This window comes from Leptonotus elevatus, chromosome 7 (assembly GCF_054856555.1).
Source record: "Leptonotus elevatus isolate MCC_2025b chromosome 7, RoL_Lele_1.0, whole genome shotgun sequence".
Lineage (NCBI taxonomy): Eukaryota > Metazoa > Chordata > Actinopteri > Syngnathiformes > Syngnathidae > Leptonotus > Leptonotus elevatus.
In genome coordinates this window covers 9,902,279-9,924,714 of record NC_141245.1, presented here as the reverse complement: position 1 = coordinate 9,924,714, position 22,436 = coordinate 9,902,279, and the positions used below count along the sequence as shown (strand labels likewise).

The 22,436-nt window shown below is 40.4% G+C and overlaps 1 protein-coding gene across 1 annotated transcript in view; it reads right to left on the bottom strand.

The window, feature by feature from the left end:
- The window catches only part of grm5b (glutamate receptor, metabotropic 5b), a 57,534-nt gene extending 35,433 nt beyond the window's left edge, over window positions 1-22,101 (bottom strand). The window contains exons 1-6 of the mRNA XM_086079976.1: window positions 21,958-22,101; window positions 15,671-16,114; window positions 14,498-14,938; window positions 14,311-14,425; window positions 7,054-7,128; window positions 5,849-6,023 (exon numbers count right to left, since the gene is read on the bottom strand). Of these exons, the coding sequence (XP_085936102.1) occupies window positions 5,849-6,023; window positions 7,054-7,128; window positions 14,311-14,425; window positions 14,498-14,938; window positions 15,671-15,823 (959 nt within the window). The 5' untranslated portion in view covers window positions 15,824-16,114; window positions 21,958-22,101. The remainder of the gene's footprint in view (window positions 1-5,848; window positions 6,024-7,053; window positions 7,129-14,310; window positions 14,426-14,497; window positions 14,939-15,670; window positions 16,115-21,957) is intronic.
- Window positions 22,102-22,436: the final 335 nt, after the last annotated feature.

Below are 22,436 nucleotides of genomic sequence, written 5' to 3'. Positions count from 1 at the left end.
CTAACCATAAACAAATCACAATTCAACATTGAAATGTAGATTTGAACATAAAAGTGTTTAAACAAACCATATAATTTTCTCCATCAAGCCCAGACCAGCATTTTGCAAAAAAACATATATATATATATATATTTTTTTAAAGCTTATGTATCTGTGATACAGCAGGGTTGCGAGCAAACAATGAATGCGATAGAGCAGTAGTTTGCTGTATGCAATGTAAAGGGACAGTCTGAAAGGGATGAACAACAGGACTAAAAACAAGGAGGCGAAGACAAGAGCTGACAAAGCAAACAGGAGATTAAAGTGTAGCTGAGTTGCTGAGAAACAACAATTTTGGGTCCCCAATAGAAAAGAAAAAAAACAAGAGCAACAATATTTATTTTCATCAGTCAATCTGAAAATACTGAACATATCTTTAGACTGAAATACTCAAAATCCACATCATATTAGTACGTGCACTGGCGCTCACATTGGTGTACAGTATTGTGATGCGCCCACGCTTGCAAACATTCCCATAATTATGTGCTATATCCCACCCCAGTGCGAATGGCATTCAAATACGGAAGGAAATATTTCCATGGAAACAGCAGGCAGAAAGGATGCACACATGCTGTGTTCACTGTTGAATCTGATATTCGACTTTTGATTCAAAGATGACGAAAAACTAATGACGGCTTGAAAACGGAGTTTTTCTATTATTATGGTTTTCTCCTAATGGACAGGAAGAGCTGGTTCCATTGGGGTGAAATGCTGAGGTTCCATGCTGTTAATTAGTCATGATTTTCCTCTTATACAGTACAAACCTTTAAGTGTGGTTCTTTTAAAGGGCTTTATAAATAAAACTGAGTTGAGCTGAGTATAAATCCTTCAAAGTTGCTCCCGCAAGTTGCACTGACAACTACTTTTTTCCCCCCATCTCTGAATAAAGTCGCAAATGCCTCCTTAGAAAAAACGCCTCTCTCAAAATGTTCTGTTTACCCAAAAGGTTAACACAAAATAACACCTTGGTTGCTGTCTTATTCTTTATTTGGTTGCTTGATGAGGGGGGAAAAAAATCCGCCCCTGAGCTTTGAGCGGTTGTTTCATTATTTATTTTGCAGGTAACATAAGTCACTTTTGGCTGCGTAGCTCTCGTTAAATTTGCTGTTCTGCTGGTGCAGTTCGACTTCCAGTTGCCTTTTGAGCGACTGCAGCTGATAAGCAAGACAACGTTACCTTTCACTAATATGAACAAGCACATTGCCATTTATTGGGAGGGCAAGGTCGCCGAGCCAAGATATCCTATTGGCCCTTGAATGCTCTGAACCAATAATGGCAGGGCAGGTTTTTCATGTTGGAAAAAAAAATCCTAGGTATCTGTATCGGTCGATACTGCAAAACTGGGTATCGGTATCGGAGGCCAAAAAACAGTAACGGAACAACACTAGTTTAATTAACAGCGCCAACAATTCTCTTAACAGTCTGTGCTAGGCTTATCCGCAAATTCCGCATAACAGGGTGACATACGTGCCACACATCACCATATAACTTTTCTAATTTTACTTCTTTATTTTTAAAATCTTATTTCAGTAGTAATCGGCAGTGGTGGAACAAATATGATATCTGTCATTAAGGAATGAGTGTGCATAAATACAGTATTTACAAAAATCAATGAAAACACCCTATATAGGCTGGACATAATTTGAATTTCTTCTATTAAAAAAAAATACAAATACAATAATGCAGTAATAATATAATAATATAAATTAAATATTAAATATTAAATACTAAACGTTAAATATTAAATATTAAATATTAAATATTAAATATTAAATATTAAATATTAAATATTAAATATTAAATATTAAATATTAAATATTAAATATTAAATATTAAAATATTCTTTATATAAAACCATTTGTTAAAGTAATGAAAATAGTTTAATTAATAGTTTGCCTTTTATTATGAAGTAATTCAATTACTCGCAGTTAAGTAGTGAGTAACTATAACAAATTACTTTTGTAAATTAACATTCCCAATACTCATATCAGGATGGTTCAGGTGGTATTTGTCTTAACGAGCAAGTGATGTGAAGAGTTTCGAGATCCAATATACAGTACTGGAGTATGATGTCATACTGTGTTACTAAGCAAATAGAAAATGATCATCTGAACTTGATGTTTTCAAATGTTTCTCGTTCCACAGCTGCAAGAGGCTATTCAACTGATTCTGTAGCTAGCTATAGATATTTGTCCCAGTTCTACAGTACATTATTAGATGTGTTGCCTTCTGAGAGCACAAAGGATCTTAAAGCAGCAAGTAATACAACCGGGTTCCTACTCCAGAAGTCTGTAACTTAAAGTCTGTCTGTGTCTTTCTTTCTGTGCCTTCACCTTTAAGTAGGAAAATATTATGAACCCTGGCCTAACTTTAACCACAATGATACAAAATATAAAGCTTTCAGAGTGAAATGCATCCGTCATGTAATGTTTGTGGAGTACCTCACAGTGTTCGGTAGGGTGACCCTTACATTGCTATAGGACAAGTGTAAATGGAATGACGTTTGTGACTGCATTGTTTTTTTTGTATGAACATCAAAATCATTTGAAATCATTTGAAAAGCTCAGATCATATGCTTGCTTGTATCAAATAGCCAGGATTAATATTCAGGAGGAGGTATTGAAACAAAAACTGATTTGCAATACGTGCATGTAGGAAACTAAAGGTTAAACTAGGACAAACATGTTGTTTTAATCATTACTGCGGATCTGCTTGAGAAATGTTCTTATTTATCCTAATGGTCAATTTGGAACTCTGGATGGGCAAGTCATGCCGAGAGGTGTTAAACACTTAGTATAATCAGATCAGTGGTAAGTGAATAATTATCTTTATCATCTTCTGTGCGCTCTTGTGGTAATCTAATTATCCCGACATTAAAGAGTGTCTGCCCAACAGAACTGGGCTAATAACAATTTCCTTCTACAGACCTCCGGTGAGCCAAGCATCCACCCATGACCACCTCCAATCTACAGCCACATTATGACATGCACGTTAGCAAAGGTACACGTTTAATACACTGAACTAATCCAAAACAAATTGGCCACTAAGGCTGAAGGCGTAATAACGTACAAGAGCAGCCTAAAACATGTCAATTACAATTCCAGAATTTCCAGCGAGCACACTCACAATTTCACTCAAAAAAATATAAAAACGCAACACTTTTGTTTTTGCTCCCTTTTTTTTTCTTTTTTCAGAAAATCTGAATACCGTTGTAGGCACACCTGTGCACTAAGCATGGTGTCTAAAGGCCTAGATACACCAATCCGACGTCGGCCAAATGTGGCCCAGACGTCGGCACGTCGCGTAGAAAAATGACGTAAATACACACCGCACCTCCGTACCATCGGCGGTGGTTGTCATTATTCCTAAAGGCAACCGGCAACCTCTTTACGGGGGCTGGATAATAAACTCACACCGGTGTTGACAGCGGCGCCGGGATAAACACGGCGGCCAGCTGGTGAACAAGCTTTGTCCCCTTCTCGTTCCCGAACGCATGGATGTACTCCGTTGTGGCGTATCTTGGACCCTGTCGACTCCTGGCTGCTACCGATCGTGGGTTCACCCGAATAGCTTCGGTCGTACTGACCTCCGCATTTTGGAAGCGATGCCGACCTCCAGCTTCTGAAGGAGCTTCCTCGAGACCGCCGAACGGAAGGGGCATGCTGCTCCCACAAGGATCGCGCTGTTAAATGAGCGATCATTGACAAACAAAACGTTTATTTTGAGGGAGTTTTTCCTTTCCAACAACTTGGATTTCCTCTGCCTGATGGAGACCTGGACTGTCGCTGGTCAGTCCACCGCTAGGATTGAATTACTATCGCCAGGCTGTGCTTACTTGGACGCTCCGAGGACGTTGGACCGAGGTGGAGGAACGGCGACTATTTAAAAAAACAAAAACAAATTTAAATGTAAACGATGTCTATTTACCACATCGATCACAGCTTTGAAGCCGCCTTCTTTGAAGTCGACCAAACTGTCACTGTGCTGTGCTGTGTCATTTACCGACCTCCAAAATACAATAAGGACTTTTTAAACTTTGCAAATCTTCTTGCAGAAATCATGCTGAAATATGATCATATCCTCTTTATGGGGGACTTTAATATTCACGTGTGCTGTTCTGAAAAACTATAAAGTCGAGTTGAGTACTGTTTATCCGCGTTGTCACTTGCTCTTCTTGCCCCGTGTGCTGATTCGCTAGCTAACAGCCAATCACAGTGATCAAATGCCCCGACGCCGATTCAACATGTCGAATTTGCTGGAAACGCCACATACACTGATCAGACGGCGCTGTCTGACTCCCGACGTTGGATTGGTGTATCTAGGCCTTAAAATGCATCTTGATATGTCAAAACTGTGAGGTGGGATGGGTTAAATCGGCAAAGGAGAAGTGCTCACTAACACAGATTTAGACTGGTTTGTGAACAATATTTGAGAAAAATGGTGATATTGCGTATGTGGAAGAAGTTTTAGATATTTGAGTTCATCTCTTTGAAAATGGAAGCAAAAGCAAAAGTGTTGCGTTTATATTTTTGTTGAGTATATTTTGTAGTCAAACAGATGAGTAATGGATGAGTTACACTGTGCCAAACCACAATTTAGAAAATCCATTCATGTCTTCCATACTTCACAGCAGGGCCAATTGTCTTTATTTTTATGTTTGTTTGTTTTTTATGTGCAATACCTCTTCTTTTGGAATTGCAAAATAACTCTCTTAAGTAATTTGTTGTTTTTTTCCAATGTGGTTTAAATTCTGTTACTTTGATCACACAATGAACTAACTGTCTGAATGGAATAGCCCATGCAGGATGTTCCAAGACTTTACCTCACTCAGCAGGGTGACGATGACCGAGTTGATGATGATGGCGATAATGATGATGATGGTAAGGGTGAGCATGATGGTAATAATGAGCCTCATGGTGGCGAGGACAACAAAAAGGATGTCGTTACGATGTCTTTGTAACTGAGCGTAGATCACTGTGAAAAGAGTAGATGTACATTATATTGTAGATATTTGAATGGCCATCATGTGGAAATACTTCACAACTCTGTTCAGTGAATTTTGTTGGTGGCGTAGATGAAAAAAAAAAAAAGAGATTTTATGATCACAATGTTGGCAAAGCAACACAATTCTTACATGCTTAGACACACGGCATGCACATACAGATGATTTTTATTTTCTTTCTTTTCTTGTGAAATATAGGAGTGATGCCTCTAAATGACAGCAAAAGCAAAACTTGATCATGGGATAATATCTGAGTATATTGCATTTAAAAAATGAACTTGAGTTAATTGATACATGGAATGACAAACACACTTTACTTATTGTCATTATGCATATCCTGGGTTCTACTGCCTATTAGATGCAATTCTCAAAAAAAATGTAACTGTTATTTATATAATTTAGACAATTGAATGCTGGAGTTCTAAGTTTATAATCATCTTAATGCTCTAAAATAAGATCACTGACTATACACACACCTTATATGGTCACCTCCTCCTGTCACTCTGAATCCTCATTTATGCTTCCAGAATTTACAAGATTAATAAAAAGTATTTAATAAATGTACTTTAAAAGGTGTAAAAATTACTGTCCTTATGCTGTCGTGTATCCAAAACCATCGACAAATTACAAGTATTTAACACTAAATATCAGCACGTGTGTCGGAAGCATCTGTTGCTGGTCTGCGTGTGAGTGGGTGAGTGTTGCAGAAGCTTGAATAAAAGAATCATAGCCAAGCCATCTTTTTTTTGTCAACATTTGATCACTTCATAGTCATCTTTTTAAATGAATCTCAACCAACTCACTGACCTGCCAACGAGAAGAAACTCTCCCACCATTCCTTGGCGCCGCATAGCCATGAGGATATTGCGGACAGTCATGCCCTCGCAGAAGCACGCCACCACCCTGGCCTTGGGCAGGTGAACCCTCAGCCTTTCCACCAATCGGTCGAAGCTCTGCTCTCCGGCATTGCTCCAGATTTTGCCTGAAGCAAAACATGGCCAACAGAAACCGGCACAGCCTGTAACATTTTCCAGTCTCTTTGGTGTCCTGCGTTGCTTTTCCTTCTGTCAGCTTTTCTACTTTACAGCTTCAATTTTTGACCAGTAAGTAGTGTTAATTTGATCAGACATTTTTAAATTTGGTCTCAGTTTTAGTCCAGTTTCAATAACGCTTGTTCATAGTTATCATCGTATCATAGTTAGTCAACCTCATCCCGTGACAACTTTAAGTCGACTATAAATCTAGCATTCTAGTCTTTATTTTATTTAATTTTTTAGTTTATTTCATTTGTCTAGTTTTTGTTTAGCTTTAGTTTTTTTTAAACTGTCAACATTTTAGATAGTGATCGTTTTTTTGTCAGCAGATAATGTTGAACATTTCAGATCTAAAACTATTTTACATAAAATGTTCTCATCATAAATCCTCTCTTAGTAAAATGGGCTACTAGCTACTACGAGCTAGTAAATTAGCCAGCATTAGTTAGCGGTCGGATTAACGTTATTGTTGGAACGTTGTAGCCGTTGGATTAATGTTACGCTCTAACTATTATTTACTTCTTTTTTTTTAACCTTTCACCGTGAATCTGCCTCATGTCTCCCATGTGGTTGTGTATGTTGCACTCGCTAGCTGCAGATTTGAAAGGGGGTGTGTCACTGTGTGTCACTGTGTGTCACAGCGACAGATTAGCAGGGACAGGATTTTACAAAATCATGTCATTTTTGTCTCGTTTTTGTTCATGAACTTAAATGTCCTTAGATTTTAGTCCAGTTTTTATTAAGTAAAGTACATTTTCATCTCGTCTTCATTAGTTGACAAAAAATGCATATTGATTTAGTCCCAGTTTGTGTTTATTAATGAAGATTTTTGTCTAGTCTAGTCTAGTCTAGTCTTTGTCTGGTGAAAAATGTGTGTTGACGAAAATATTTTTGGCTAGTATTCGTTAACAAAATTATGAGTAACCATCACACTTAGTGCAGATGATGATATTATTTGTCTTGCTGTTGCTATCTTACCAGAATGAGCGATGCAAATGCCCTCTTTGGCCGCCATGTCCTTGAACGCTTCCATCCCACTTTCGCCATAGTTGCCTGCAAAGACAAAAAAAAAGAAAAAAAGATTTGAACAAGGAGTAGGGAAAACAACTGACTGCAAGGCATGGGACAGACATACCGACCCAGTTCCCTGACTCGTCTGCCATAGCACAATTCATTAATCTCACATTTGTGTCAGAGAAATCGTCTCCCCACTGTGGCACTCGTTTCTTTGCCAAAGAAAAGTGGGTGACCTGGAATTTATGCAAATGAAAGGTTGTACACACTGGCAAAGACGAGGATAGGATTTCCCTCCCTAAAATCTCCTTTGTTCCCTTTCATCGCGCCATTTTATGGGCTCATTGAAGAAAAGATCAGAAATCCATCTCTCCACCAGGGTTGTCTGAACATCACTCAAAGAGATGAGCTCTTTTGCTTACTGTGTGTGATCAATAACAGAATGTTAATGAAATTGTGAATAACTAACAAGGCTGGAGATAGTGGGGGGTAAAGTCTTGTTAAAAAAGACAGAGTCGATCATGGCATGTGAGTGAGTGTTGGGGGGGGGGGGTGCATGCAGGGGTCCATGGCAATGACGAGTGTGTCAGAGCTAAGTATAAATTCCTGTAATTAGTCTCTCAGTGAGAAGAGCGGGAGACAGATGGTGCAGATCGTCCTACCGTACACACACATTCTCACACACACACACACACACGCAGAGTTTAAGTCATCAGAATCGATAAAGCTTGTAACCTACTTCACTGGAGTCTCAACAGGGATTTATGTGAGAGACATCTTTTTTCACCGAGTCTCCCAGTAATTCTTTCTGGCTTTCAACGTTTGCCTACATATGTGCACTCCATTCCTGCTACAGGCTGTATTTTCCAATGATGCCTCATTCTTACTCATTCCTTAGCTTGTTTTGTCAGAAACTGTTTTTTGGGGAGGGGGTTCATCTTTAAAACTGTCAATGTCCCATCCATAATGTACCTGAGGAGCTGCACTTTGGCGACTTCCTCAAGGCCCACTGTCTCCTTTATTGCAAGAGCGAGACAGATTCTTTTGGGTCTGGTTTCCGCTGACATCCTTCCTTCCTGCTCTCTCCCCACTTCTCTCTTTCATCCATCCCTCTCAATTGCTACTCTCGTCCTCTTGTCACATCTCGCCTGCTATTCGCTCATTTTAACATGCTACTCTCGCCACTCTTCGGCCCTCATCTCCTCTCTCCCCTGTCAGTGCTTCAAAACAGCATGTAGTTAACACGAGATTGTCCTCCAGCAGATCGTCCTTCATCACATCTTGAGTTACATGTACATCGATTTCAGACAAAATACTGAAGAGGCGCACAGGCTCAATGACATTTGCACCATGCCACAACTTTAACCCTATAAAGCCAAACGTATCAAATAAATAAATACAAGACATTTTGAGACCTCTATGTCATGAACATAATATTTTTCCCCCATTAAAACCCTGACGTATATGATCTGACACATGCATTGCACGGGTAGTCCATTAGAGGGCAGTATCACACCGCTGATGTCAGAGCCGTATATAGAGAGAATTTGGCCAACTTTGTTTCAGCAGGGTAACAAGATGGCGTCCATTTGTCATGTGACCAGCAGTTGACCAATCACAGCGTGACGCCATCTTGTCACCCTGCTGAAACCGAGTTGGCCAAACTCTCTCTATATACGGTTCCGGCTGATGTCTTTTCCAGCGACCTTGCAAGATCGCCCCAATTGAGAAAGGTGAGACACCTATAAATCAACTACTAATATGTTTGATATGTTTGTTTATTATTATATTTTGGACAGTTATGAATATACGAATTTAAAGCATTGTGACCGGATATATCAAATATGACACAAATCAAAAGGCATAAGGACCAATAAATACTTTTCTCTCATATATTTCATAGTTCAGGCTTCACCTTAATACAGTAACAGCTGAGCGTCAATCTTCCTGAAGAAAAACAATGATATAAATAATACTGTCATATAAGTTATTAAAACAGGTACAGCTTGTATAGTCCTGCAACCGAAGCTCATTAAAATCGAGTTCTTACTAAACAGACAGTGCCTTGAAACTAAAGCACACTTTTAATCTATAGTTACACAGTTTAAGTGTCGGGGTAAAATCGACACTAGATTCTGTCAGTGCGTCTCTAGATTCATTAGTATCATCTTTTACGCAACGCATTTCATTTCCATCACCCTTTGTGGCTGAATGAAAGCCAATAAGCACAAACAAGCAGCAATAAACAGGAGGCAGAGAAAAGGCAGACAACTTGATTTATGGGGATATCGATCCGTTTCTGTTGGATCACACTTGGGTGATGTGTCAAATTTGATATCAATAAAACCCAATGAGGTAAATTGACCAAGCACAAAGAGAAATAATTGAGACTCAATTCACTAGTGAAGAAAAATGATAACTCTTAGTGGAATGAATAGGTTGTCAAGGTGTGATCAAAATGTGACCTATTGAAGACACATAATGGTTCTGTCCCACATAGAAAAGCAATAAATATAGCAAATATTCTGATAAGTCCAGTTTCTATGGCAACATGAGCATATTAAAGTATGTGGGTTACAGAAATGGAACAAAAATGGGTCAGATTTGGTCTCAGTACATTTTGACTCAAACAAACAATGGTTCTAAAAATTTTACACCAAGTAGTAGGGGTGTGCCAAAAAATCGATTCTCATTTAATACGATTAAAAATCGATTTTAAATGTCCCAAAATCGATTTTATTTAAATTATTTTATACTGTCTTGCCTTTGTCTGTGTGTGTCTTTATTTGTAACGCTGTTCATGTTGTACCCGGTTTGGCCACTGAAGGGCAGTGTGGTTCCACGCGGTCTAATACACTGTTAAGTTGTAGCCACATTAGAGAGTAGAAGGAAAAAGTCACGATCAAATAATTCCAATAAAAGTGTTGTTTTTTTAAAGCATGGAGCTGTTCTTTTGAGTAATAAAAGTGCCGCGAGTAGCGCGCTATTTAGCATTAGCGAGTCTGACTGGAGTAGATCATTACAATTCCTTGCATATGATTGAAGCAAAAATCATTGTCAATCAAATAATTTTGAATCAAAAATCTTTCTTAATCGAAAATCGATTCTGAATCGAATCGCAGACCCAAAAATCTGAATCAAATCGAATCATGAGACATTCAAAGATTCCCACCCCTACCAAATAGTATTTTTAGAAGAAATTGTTTTTACATGTACCAGCAAGGCAGAGCTTTTTTTCCATCCATCCATCCATCTTCTACCGCTTATCCGAGGTCGGGTCGCGGGGGCAGCAGCTTTAGCAAGGAAGCCCAGACTTCCCTCTCCCCAGCCACTTCAACCAGCCCTCCAGCGGGACCACAAGGCGTTCGCAGGCCAGCCGAGAGACAGTCTCTCCAGCGTGTCCTGGGTCGTCACCAGGCCTCCCGCCGGTCGGACATGCCTGGGACACCTCTCCAGGGCGGCGTCCAGGAGGCATTTGAACCAGATGCCCGAGCCACCTCAACTGGCTCCTCTCAACATGGAGGAGCAGCGGCTCAACACTGAGTCCCTGCCGGATGACCGAGCTTCTCGCCGTATCTCTAAGGGAGAGCCCGGATACCCTCATTTTGGCCGCTTGTATCCGGGATCTTGTACTTGACCCACAGCTCGTGACCATAGGTGAGGGTAGGAACGTAGATCGACCGGTATATCGAGAGCTTAGATTTTTGACTCAGCTCCTTCTTCACCACAACGGACCGATACAGATTCCGCTTCACAGCAGACACTTCACAGCAGACGCTTCACAGCAGACGCTGCACCGATCCGCCTGTCGCTCCATCCTGCCCTCTCTCGTGAACAAGACTCCAAGATCCTTGAACTCCTCCACTTGGTGCAGGATCTCATCTCCGACCCGGAGAGAGCACGCCACCCTTTTCCAACTGAGGACCATGGTCTCGGATTTGGAGGTGCTGATCTTCATCCCAACCGCTCACACTCCGCTGCGAACCGCTCCAGTGAGAGTTGAAGATCACAGCCTGATGAAGCCAACAGCACCACATCATCTGCAAAAAGCAGAGATGCTATACTGAGGCCACAAAACCGGACCTCCTCAACGCTTTGACTGCGCCTAGAAATTCTGTCCATAAAAGTTATGAACAGAACCGGTGATAAAGGGCAGCCCTGGCGGAGTCCAACCCTCACTGGAAATAAATCCGACTTAATGCCGGCAATGCGGACCAAACTCTGACACCGGTCGTACAGGGACCGAACAGCCCATATCAGGTGGCTTGGTACCCCACACTCCCGAAGTACCCCAGAGGACTACTCGAGGGACACGGTCGAACGCCTTTTACAAATCTACAAAACACAGGTAGACTTGTGGGGCGAACTCCCATGACCCCTCAAGTGCAGTAGAGTTTTGTTGTTGTTTTTTTCCTAAAGACTATGTTAACAACTATTGTAAGCAGGGATATGCGACTACCGATACTAGGTGTCGGTATCGGGCCAATGCCAGGCCTAGTTTCTCTTGTGGCCGTTTAACGATCAGAAACTAGAAATGAGAAATTAGAAGAATAGAAACTTGACATTAATTTCATGCCAATTTTAGGAAAATGATACATTGGGATATATAGGTCTTTCTTTAAAATGATCTGTCATTGTTTTGGAGGGAAATTGTGTGTATCAAAAGTGGTAACGGTGACTACTCAGGACTTGAGTACTCGGTATCAGTCTGAAGAAAATGGTATTGAACATAAAATGTAATGCACATAAAGGTCAAATTAAAAATTGTACACAAATAAATGTTTAACAAACAGCTCTGTAAGATTAGAGTAGTTCCTTGCACACTCACGGTTCATTACTTCACCTATTCCTGGGTTATTTTTCAATATTTTTTAAGTATTTGTATATCCTATTCTCCGCTTATTCAAGGAATATTTCCCCAAAAATATAGCTTCTTTTTTTCCGTCAGTGCAATTTCAATGACCGTCAATTTTGCAGGCTGGCATTGTCGCTATCTCCTGCATATAGCGAGGGGGGGTCCACTGTTAGTGCAAATATATTGTGCTTAAAAGTTAAATACAACTGAATTGTACTTAATAAATGTACCGTAATCGATTTTTTTTACGTTAAACCCACTGTAACATTCTGAACAGTTTGATCATTTAAATCAGTGATTCTTTCGCATACCATTAGAGACCAGATACCGCGAGGTACCAGTACTTGTACCACACTTTCGGAACTGCTGGACTCGAGTAAAACAGACAATTTGTTGTGTCATGTTTGGCTTGCTGACACATCTATTTCATTAAATGTACTGTTAGAAGGATATAGGATAGGGTGATATGAAAGAAAATACTGTATTGTAAATCATTGTCATATGTACAGTATATGTACTGTATATGGAACCTTCAGTTGTTTCGTATTTCTAAATGTATTACTCACTTTCTTGCATATAAGCTTCTAGCATATCTCGAAATCATATGCTAGATGCTAATGCCGAAAATTAATGAGTGTGTGAATCCCCAGCTCAATCCCCAGTCTGCAGTTACTGTACACCCTCTTATCTATCCCAAGCACTCAATTTATGTAAACCACACATACACACACTTTCACAAACACACACACTGGTATCATTGCTTTTTCCATGTTCCATTCCTCCCTCTTCCTTGTTTCAAAGAAACCCCTCCTTCCCACACTACCCCCACCCGGAATACTTCCCTCCTTTTTTCAATTTTTGCCATCTTCTTTCTCACACCCTCCCTCTCTGGCTCTGTGCCTTGATTGCATTTCAGAAAGCAACAACCGACCTTGAATATCTATTCCAAGGTCAATATGCCTGTCCTAGCTGACACATGGCCTACATACACACAATGTACAAGACAAGTCCCCCTCAGACGCAAACAACATATTAAACACAGGAATCTAATCAAGCAAACACATGCAAACTATAAAAAAGAAAAACATTTCAGAGGCAAGCAATATTCCAAGCTACTTGCAGTCCGAGGTTTTTAAATATTTAAGTTAATAACTCCCCTGTCAAACATCACAAACAAGGGGCATTTGAGGACACCAATTTAGACAGTTAGGCAATAACCTCATTACTTAAAACATGATCACAAAATATTCAAATATTAAATATTATAACTAGTATTTAACAGAAGCAGAATGCATCACCTAAATGAGAGGAATATCTATGACATTTCAAGAAAACAACTCAAGAGTTTAAAAAAAAATAATAATAATTTTGACTTGTGAAAATGTGTCACATCACAGACAAAATCCGATATTACTTATTGGACATGCTCCAATCAGGCAAATGGCTGACTGATCAATAGTCTGACTTGATCGGAAATGTTTGGCTCCAAGCCATACAGCACCATGAATCAATCTTGCCTAAACAGCACCAGCGCTAAATGCTGGAGGACATACAACCACACACAGAAATTGTTGCAATGATGCAAAAATATACACGAATAAAGTAGTTGCATAAGTGTGCACATGCTCTTATATCTGGTGATTAATTAACCAATCATAATCAAATATTTCCCTCCTCTAACACTCCTGATTCAAATGATCATGATCGTTATCAGGCTCCTGCAGAGCTTGCTGATGAGCTGATCATTTGAATCAGGTTTGTTGGAGCAGGGAAACATCTAAAACATGCAGGACTGCGGCCTTCGAGGACCAGGCATTGAAATATGTGTTTTAGATGTTTTCCTCCTCTAACACACCTCGTTCAAATGATCATATTAATCAGGTGTGTTGGAGCAGGGAACCATCTAAAACATGCAGGACTCTGGCCCTCGAGGACCAGACATTGAGATCTGTGTTTTAGATGTTTCCCTCCTCTAACACACCTGGTTCAAATGATCATTTGAATCAGGTGTGTTGGAGCAGGGGCACATCTAAAACATGCAGGACTCTGGCCCTCGAGGACCAGACATTGAGATCTGTGTTTTAGATGTTTCCTTCCTCTAACACACCTGGTTCAAATGATCATTTGAATCAGGTGTGTTGGAGCAGGGAAACATCTAAAACATGCAGGACTCTGGCCCTCGAGGACCAGACATTGAGATCTGTGTTTTAGATGTTTCCTTCCTCTAACACACCTGGTTCAAATGATCATTTGAATCAGGTGTGTTAGAGGAAGGAAACATCTAAAACATGCAGGACAGTGGCTGCAGGACAGGAGTTGCCTATCCCTGGGCTACAGAGTGTTTAATTCAAATTCAGATAATGTACCTTCAGTGTTGATGGCAGACACATAGCTCCAGTTGTATCTCTTGACTATATCCACCATAGCCCTTGCCTGTTGGGCATCTGACGGCACCACCCGCATGAAGTACTTGTAAAGACTCTGCAAAAGTAGAGACACAATTAGGGACAAGCGCCAAAATGAGTAAATATTCTATTTTAAAAAATGTCTTACCTTATCACTAAGATCCATACTGGTGGCAGAGTAGGCAATTTGTGGTATGTTGAACAGCTGTAGAAGATTCTGGACCTGGATAGCAACTGAGCTTGATCCTGGCCCGATTAAACCCACAATGGGCTTTTTCCCTCGCATGGCAGTGGCAGAGGGGTCGGCGCACTTCATGGTTGCACCTCCGCCGCCTCCTCCCCAAGGGTTTCCTCCACCCCCACCCCACTCCTCTGCCTCGTCGGAGGATACCAGAGAATCCCGAATAAATTCGATGCTCTGCTCCAGAGCCACGGCGGAGTGCCAACAGGAGTCGCGGATCTCACATCCGAGTGTGATGTTGGGAAGGATGTGAGGGTCTGCGTTGATGCGGTCCAGCGTGTGCATCATGGCCTCCACTCGCTGGATACCGTATTGCTCTCGAACCGCGCCGCACTTACGTTCGTGAACCTGGACAGGCAGGAATAAGGATTAAACAGAAAGGGTAGGAAACCGTAGCTCTTTTATAGTACTCCTCAAACAAGCATACTTAAGGGTGTCAGGTGATTAAAAAATGTTATCGTCATTAATTGCAAGACTTCAATAGTTAACTCACGATTAATCACAAATTTTATATCTGTTCTAAATGTACACCCAATAAAATGTACAATAATTTTTTCCTCCAAGTTTTCATACTCTTGTTAACATAAAAGTGGGGGTTAAACTAATAGAAATATGGCTGCATCTTTTAGTCATTGATACAGTAATTTCATATTAATTAATACAATTTAGAGTGTGACACTGATTTGTGATGAGGTCATTTTTTTCTGCCACTAGATGGCATAATTGCATTTGTAAGACATTGGTGACACTTCAGTGCATTTTTCTTTTCATATCAAGAGCTATCTAATCTTTAACATGAAGTAACTTGTGAAATGTTGCACATGTTTAAAATTGTCCAGTGTCCACAAATATATGCATTATTGTTACATTTATTATTACTAAATTTAAACGAGGACGTGTCTGCTGCATTGTGACTGGAATTCCCCCAGTACTGGCTTTCCAAGTAAGAGGCGGACATTAATCGCGCGTTTTTTTAAAAATTGTGGCGTTAAAGGAACTTTAAATTACCTCAAAATCAACACATTAATTTTGTCACCACTAATTTATAATGTTAAACATATGAAATATTCCAAAACCAACCTTGTCTGCAGGAGGCTGATGATGCACAGAGAACAATGCTCCAATGATGATGTCTCCAGGGATGTGAGCTACAACTCGCCGTTCATTAGACTGGGCAGAGTCCGTTGGCTCAAGTGCCGTCCAAACAAAGAAGAAGATCAGCCACAGAATCATCTTGCTCTGTTTATTAATCCAAAAGAGAAATTAAAAGATTCTGTCACTGGCAACAACTTGTCCTGGAAACTGTTTTGCTGGCCATAGCAATAGCACTCTTGTTTTAACTCATTCTTTTCTTCCGTGTCTTCAGTTTCAAAGTTGGAGCATCGGCGTAACAGAGACCGGTGCAGCAGTGCGACTTAGGAGATCTAACGGAAAGTCTTGACTGAGTTTCAATAAATGATCGAAGTCCAGATCCAGAGCTGGTGTCCAAAGTAAGTGACGGCAGACAGACATGTTCACATGAACCTGCAAGAAGTGGGAAAATAAAGTTTTAATCTTAACCACTGCGGCTGCTATAGGACACATGCAGACATAATTAATGCATAAATAATACATCTTTCATTACGTCTTTTTCATTTGTATCGCATTTGTGAGAGTAAAGTACATCAAGGTGTAAAGGAGGAAAGCGGTCTCCAAGTGCCAAGTATTTGAGATCATCCACAAGTGGAGATCTTCTTGCGGTTCCTTTTAAATGTAGTTTGTGTGCGGCGATCTCTTGCATGTGCATGCCAAGTAGTGCAGCTCTCTCTGCACTGAATTTAAAGCAAATGAAAGGGAGCCACTTCGATTGGCCGGGAGTCGGCTGCATTCCCTCCCACAACGGCGCACAACGGAAACTTTTACCTGCGCTAGTCCAGGAAAATAATATATAATTAATATAAATATAACCCCAAAAAAATGAACCTCCAACCATGCGCATACTTCGACTGTGCTTTGTCCTAGACTTGCGCAAGGCACGCAAATAGGGCGCTGTATGTTTGCCTATCTACTACATTGCTGTTAAATAGCAGAAATATATGAAATACATTTGTAATCATCCCGCTGTTCCTGCTGTGACCTGACAAATGATTTACTGCACAGGATAGCAAAGCATCCGCTACTCATGCGGAGAAAGGGTGAAGGTCATAGCACAGGTGTCTGGGTTGTGCTGACGACGGGGGAAGTGACAGAGAGGAGAGGAGAAAACATTTTTATTTAAAATAATATGGTTAGTAAAAATAGGAGAAAATCTAAGCAATCACCAGAAGAACATGCTCAGTAGGACTGGATCTCAAATTCGAACCACCAGCCCCAGAACTGTGACGCAGATGTGCTAAACCACTGCTTCCACTGTTCTGCCGAGTTCCATTTATGAAGAAGTGACGAGAACGGGGGCGGGGGGGTGGATGTAACAAGGGACAGTCTGGCTAATTGTAATTAACATGAAGGTGTCAGGAAGGCAGCCGCGCTAACCGCTGCTCTAGTAATGAACAAGTCAAACAGAACAGCTCCTCTTTTACACACAAATCCATTCACTCACTAAAGACAAACTACTAGTGTTTCATTTCCAAGCTTTTCACACACGCAGTCATGCTGGACATGCTGGATCTCTCTCTATCACACGCCCCCTTTATGTCTCTGTCTCATTGCGTAGGCCAATCCTCAGTCCCTCCACAAAAAAGCATGCATTTACAAATATTTTCAACACATGAAAGCATTTAATGTCAATATGTCACAATCACAGTTCAATGATGATGTATCAAAAGTGTTACTGCTTTGTTTGATACGAAAGTTTCAACGTTGCATTCACGTGCGACGATCATTTTGAAATTCGATTGAAAATACAAGGTAGCCGTTGTGTCTTCACGTACACACCGTGATGTCTATTACAAACCCTTTTGAGTCATTTTATGTCAATGAGTCACTGAGTAAATGCTGCTTGTGCTACATTACAACATGAAGATGTGTGAGAGGCCAGTGTTGACGCAATGCACGACTCCTTGGGGGAACTTATGGCTTTAAATGGTAATGGAACAATCGCTCACAATAAACACGATCCACACGGGAAGATAAAGAAAATTCTCTAGCTACAATTTAATCACCTTAACATTCTGCCTATATTCAAGTGTGCATATGAGTTAGCTATTAATTGTTAGAATGTAAATAGACATGAGCAGTGATATTTAACACATTCTATTATTTTTATTACATTTCAATGACCTACATGAAAATCAATGCTATCATTCACAGTAAAGGAATAATGTGTAGGCTTTTGCAGATTGAGCGCAATGTAGCCCAATATTGTTTTTTCACATAAGCACCACCGAGTACATTACAACATCGTGTAATAAAAAAAAAAATTGTTATCACCCTTGATTGTTCAACTTTTATTCTTCAACAAGTTGATGAAGGTTTAAGTGACATTACAGAAATAATGGCACATAGTATAAGCACATCTTAGGTCCAGAATTTGGACAAGAAACAGCAACAGTTACGATTTCATTTGATTTAAAAAAATAAAAATGTGTGCATCATTCCATTTTCATGTTCATATTGATCTTTGGTCATTAAATTGATTCCAGTCATTATATCTTGATAGACAAATATCACGTCCCAATCCAAACAAGGGATATAATAATAATGAAACCTGCTTAAATGTCACTGTGTATGCAGTAATGAATTGCCCTTTCCGACGACATCTTTGAACTCCAACTTCTGTCTGAAAGGAAGGTTTTGCGAAATATGATAATGAATGGCCTGATCAAACAGTAAAGGGCACCATCCGTTTCTCTGCACACCATACAGAGCCCAAGTCAATAACCAAGAATTGTGTCACTATAAAAGACACCGCAGGGTACTACAAACACACCGAGAACTGCCCCCATGAGAATGTAAGAGACTCGAGAAAAGACAACGTACAGGCATTGTCTCCAATAAGTCCCAGAGCCGAGTGGACTTGAACTGCTGACACTGCAGCAACAAGATCCGACAGTGGGTACGAGTCTACCTGACCTAAAATCACTTTCATGTAAAAAATGCATTGAATTCACGTCGTTCAACGGCCATTAACAACTCATCACCAGGCGTCTTTCGCGTGCATGAGACAATAATGATAAAGACGTCTGGTGCAGCGCTGCGCCCGCCAGCCGCAATGGGAGAGAGGAAGCTCCTTGCAATCCTGCACACACTTCGGTGCGACTTTGGTGCACAACATGAAAGAGCTGCACAACAATACAAACATTGCCGATGTTTAGACTGTGTCCCGACAGCACGACAGGATCATTCGCACCACATGCAGCCGCCTTTTCTTGCTCACTGTGAGGAGGCAAAACACTCTCATGCATTTCTGTATCCATTCACATTTTGCAAAGGTGACGACAAACTACGGGGAATTAAGTCTGGGCAGGTGGAGAATAGCAAGACTCCACGTGAATGTGAAATTAATTACAGTTCACGTCGCTATTTCTGCCAGAGCTGAAGTCTTACCTTCCTTCCTTCCATCCTCGCGTCTCCTCTTGATAATTAGGTCGCAATTTTGCAATCTATGAAGAGGGGGGGGGGGGGGGGTTGCAGCGATGGTGCTCAGTTCAATGTCAAAGCCACCAGCAGCTTTGCCTCATCTGCCACCGCTTCCTCCGTTTTCCAGTCACGCACACCTGACTGAGCCTTGCTCCAAACACACACACACACGCGCGCACGCACACACACCGTTTCACACTTGTCAACGAAGGCTGCGACGATGCATCCGCGTATCCCCAATTCTATACAAAACGCTCATATTCTAGAGAAACACCTCGTCACGGTAAAGTTGGAAAACAAGTGCCGTGTCCTGCCTGCTGTTCTGACTGGGAACGGACTCAGTTGCCTGAACAGGTGCGTCAAGTTTGGCTAGCTGGCAAAGCTATGCTTAAAGGTGTTCACACTGCTTTATACTACATAATTATTAGCTACTGCAGAAACAGTCGGAAATGTAATTTTTATACAGAAACGGGGGTCAGTATGAATGTAAAATGCTTCAGGTGTCCTCATCAGCCTCACAGGCATGGCAGTCGTGAAAATGTAGCGAAATAATTAAAAGGTCTTATTTATATATAGTCCTAAGCTTATAATAGTTAATATTTGACCATGCAGCAATTTGAGTGAGCTAAAAGTCTTTCCCAATTTTTATTAAGCCAGTGCACCCGTTTTACTTGAATAGACACATTTCACAGCACACCACCAAACTAAAAGTATGAACACTGAACTAACGATGTTCTCATCCCAATTGAATCGCAAATTTACTTGTCTTGTGTTGTATAAATGGCAACAGGTGCCTTCTGACATCTAATGGAAGAACATTTAATTGTTCTGTCTGTCACTATAAGTCGCTGGTAGATGGACAAGATATATTTGTAATTAATCCAATTGTTATATCTGACAACTTAAGTCAAATTGGTTGATTTCCCCGATTTGTCACAACTCACTGGGTCATTCATTTGTCACTGTATTTCGAAGCCATATCATGCGTGTTGGTACGACAATAAGTTCCCAAAATTGTCAGTGTGGATGCTTGGAGTACACACTTACAATGAGATAAGAAGAGTAGAAGCAGAAAGTTACAATTGAGCTCTATTAATATAACTCCTTTTCCACAAATTAGGAAGAATACATGCCTTTGAGTATTGTTATATAACCTGTCACTGTGTATTCCTACAGCATTTGTGTGTGAATGTTCGTTATTTGAAGGAGTAACCCTTTCGCTAATTTCCTGTTAGCATGTAACTTGGATTTTACATTGACTTTAGCATTAGCATTGGCAATGTTTTTAAAATGAGTCGTGTCTTGTGCTTCAGTATACAATGTTTGTTATTCTTTTTCTTCTTTTTCGTGTTTACTTTTACATTAAACTCCAACTGGGGTGTCATTAAACAGCTTAAAGCACACTCAGGTAGGGCAGATCACAAAACGTCACTCGCTTGCTGTGCAAGTAACATGGTGCATTCAGGGTACTTTCACAACATCAGGAACTTGCACATACACCAACCACGCTATTCGGCACATTAATCATTTTTCTTAGATTGTAAGATCGAGGGAACCCAATATTTAAATCATAATTAAATTAAAATGTATTGTGCAGCCAGGTTCTACACAACTAACTTTTCTTTCAAAAACAACCAAATGGCATATTATCTAGAAAACGCAAATTTTCAAATGCAAACAGGCCAGCCTTGGCAAGTCACGTAGTTCAAGTCTAAATCAAGTTGAGTCTTTTATAAGTTTTAGCCAAGCAGTCTCAAGTCCTAAAATTGGTAATTTAATTTAAGTAAAATCATGCAAATCAGGTCCCCCACCTGTGCTACTTACTTTGGACAAACTAAAGCAACCTAAATTGTTATTCACACTAGGGGCGTGGCTTACACATTAAAACACCTGTGCAAAAGGTGAGTGGGGTGAGACGTCATTTCCTGCTGTGCACAGTATCAATAGCAGGATTACTACAGCCTTTCTTTTCTCCCAAGGACCCTCGCATAATTCTAAAGCCAATTAAACATATCAGAGGAAAATTATTAGAACAAATTCACACTTTTTAGAGAAAAAAAAATGGGAATAAAGTTGTGGATTGGGGGGGTTCAAGAAAAAAAAAGGTGGAATTTTATAAGAACAAAGGCGTATTTTTTCAAGAAAAATTATATAAGATTTTATTCCCACAATATGACTTTTATGGTGGAAAAATGGCTTTATTCTCTAGGAATATGTTGTGGCATCCTTTTGTTATTGGAAAATAGGATAATGACAATATGATATGTGCCTATTTTAATTAGACAAAATAATCATTGATTGCAAATTATTTCACAGACACCCTCAAACTACAGCTCATTAAATGTCTTTAAATTTCTATTTAATACTTAAAAATGTAGTGCAATTATTAAGAAGGATGCCATGTTCCCAATGACTCTTTTTAAAACAGATTTGAAACTGTCGCACTCTGTGCATGTTCATTCTTGCGTGTGCACGTTCAGTGACGAATGAAGGCGGACTTCGCATGTCTCTGTCCTCACAGATTTATGAGAGGCGACATTATTACAAGAAAGATCATATAGATGGATTATGTTTCAGGTGTTATAGCATTGGCCGTTGATGATGCAGCCATACATGTGCTTCCAACTTCTAATTGTATTGATTTTGCTTAGTTTTCAGCATGCATGACTACATTTTGCCGTGTTTCAACTCATACTAACGCATACATGAGTGGGAAATAAAAAGAACCAGCAAGAAATATGTAGATGACAGGTTTTGGTCCAAGATATGTTCCCAGACGCTCCACTATGAGCAATAAATGAAAAGCGTACCTTTTCTTGCCGGACAGGTGTGTGGACTTGGAGAAGAACAACATCCCTCATGCGTCCATCATGGCATCGCTGCTCGCTTTGGTTAATCTACTTTTTCACTATGGCAACAAATGAACCCCCCTTCTCGCTCTCTCTCAATCTCGCGCTCGCTCTCTTTCTCAATGCTCCAATGAGGAGGCTCCACTCACATCGCAGGCCACCCAACCTCTCTCACTCTCTCTCTCTCTCTCTCCCTCTCGCTCGCTATCTATCACACCTACCTCCACTATACCATCTGGAGATGGATACTGATAAAGAGTGCGAGGGAACCATGAGGGAGAGACAGGAAAGGGGTAATATGGGATAGAAGGGATTTTAGAGCTTGACTATGACAAGGCTTGGATTAATTTGCCAGCCAAATGCATTTGAGATTAGCGGACCATTAAAAGAGCAGAGACATCCACACGAACACGCGCGCGCACACCAGCAGGCTGGCTGCT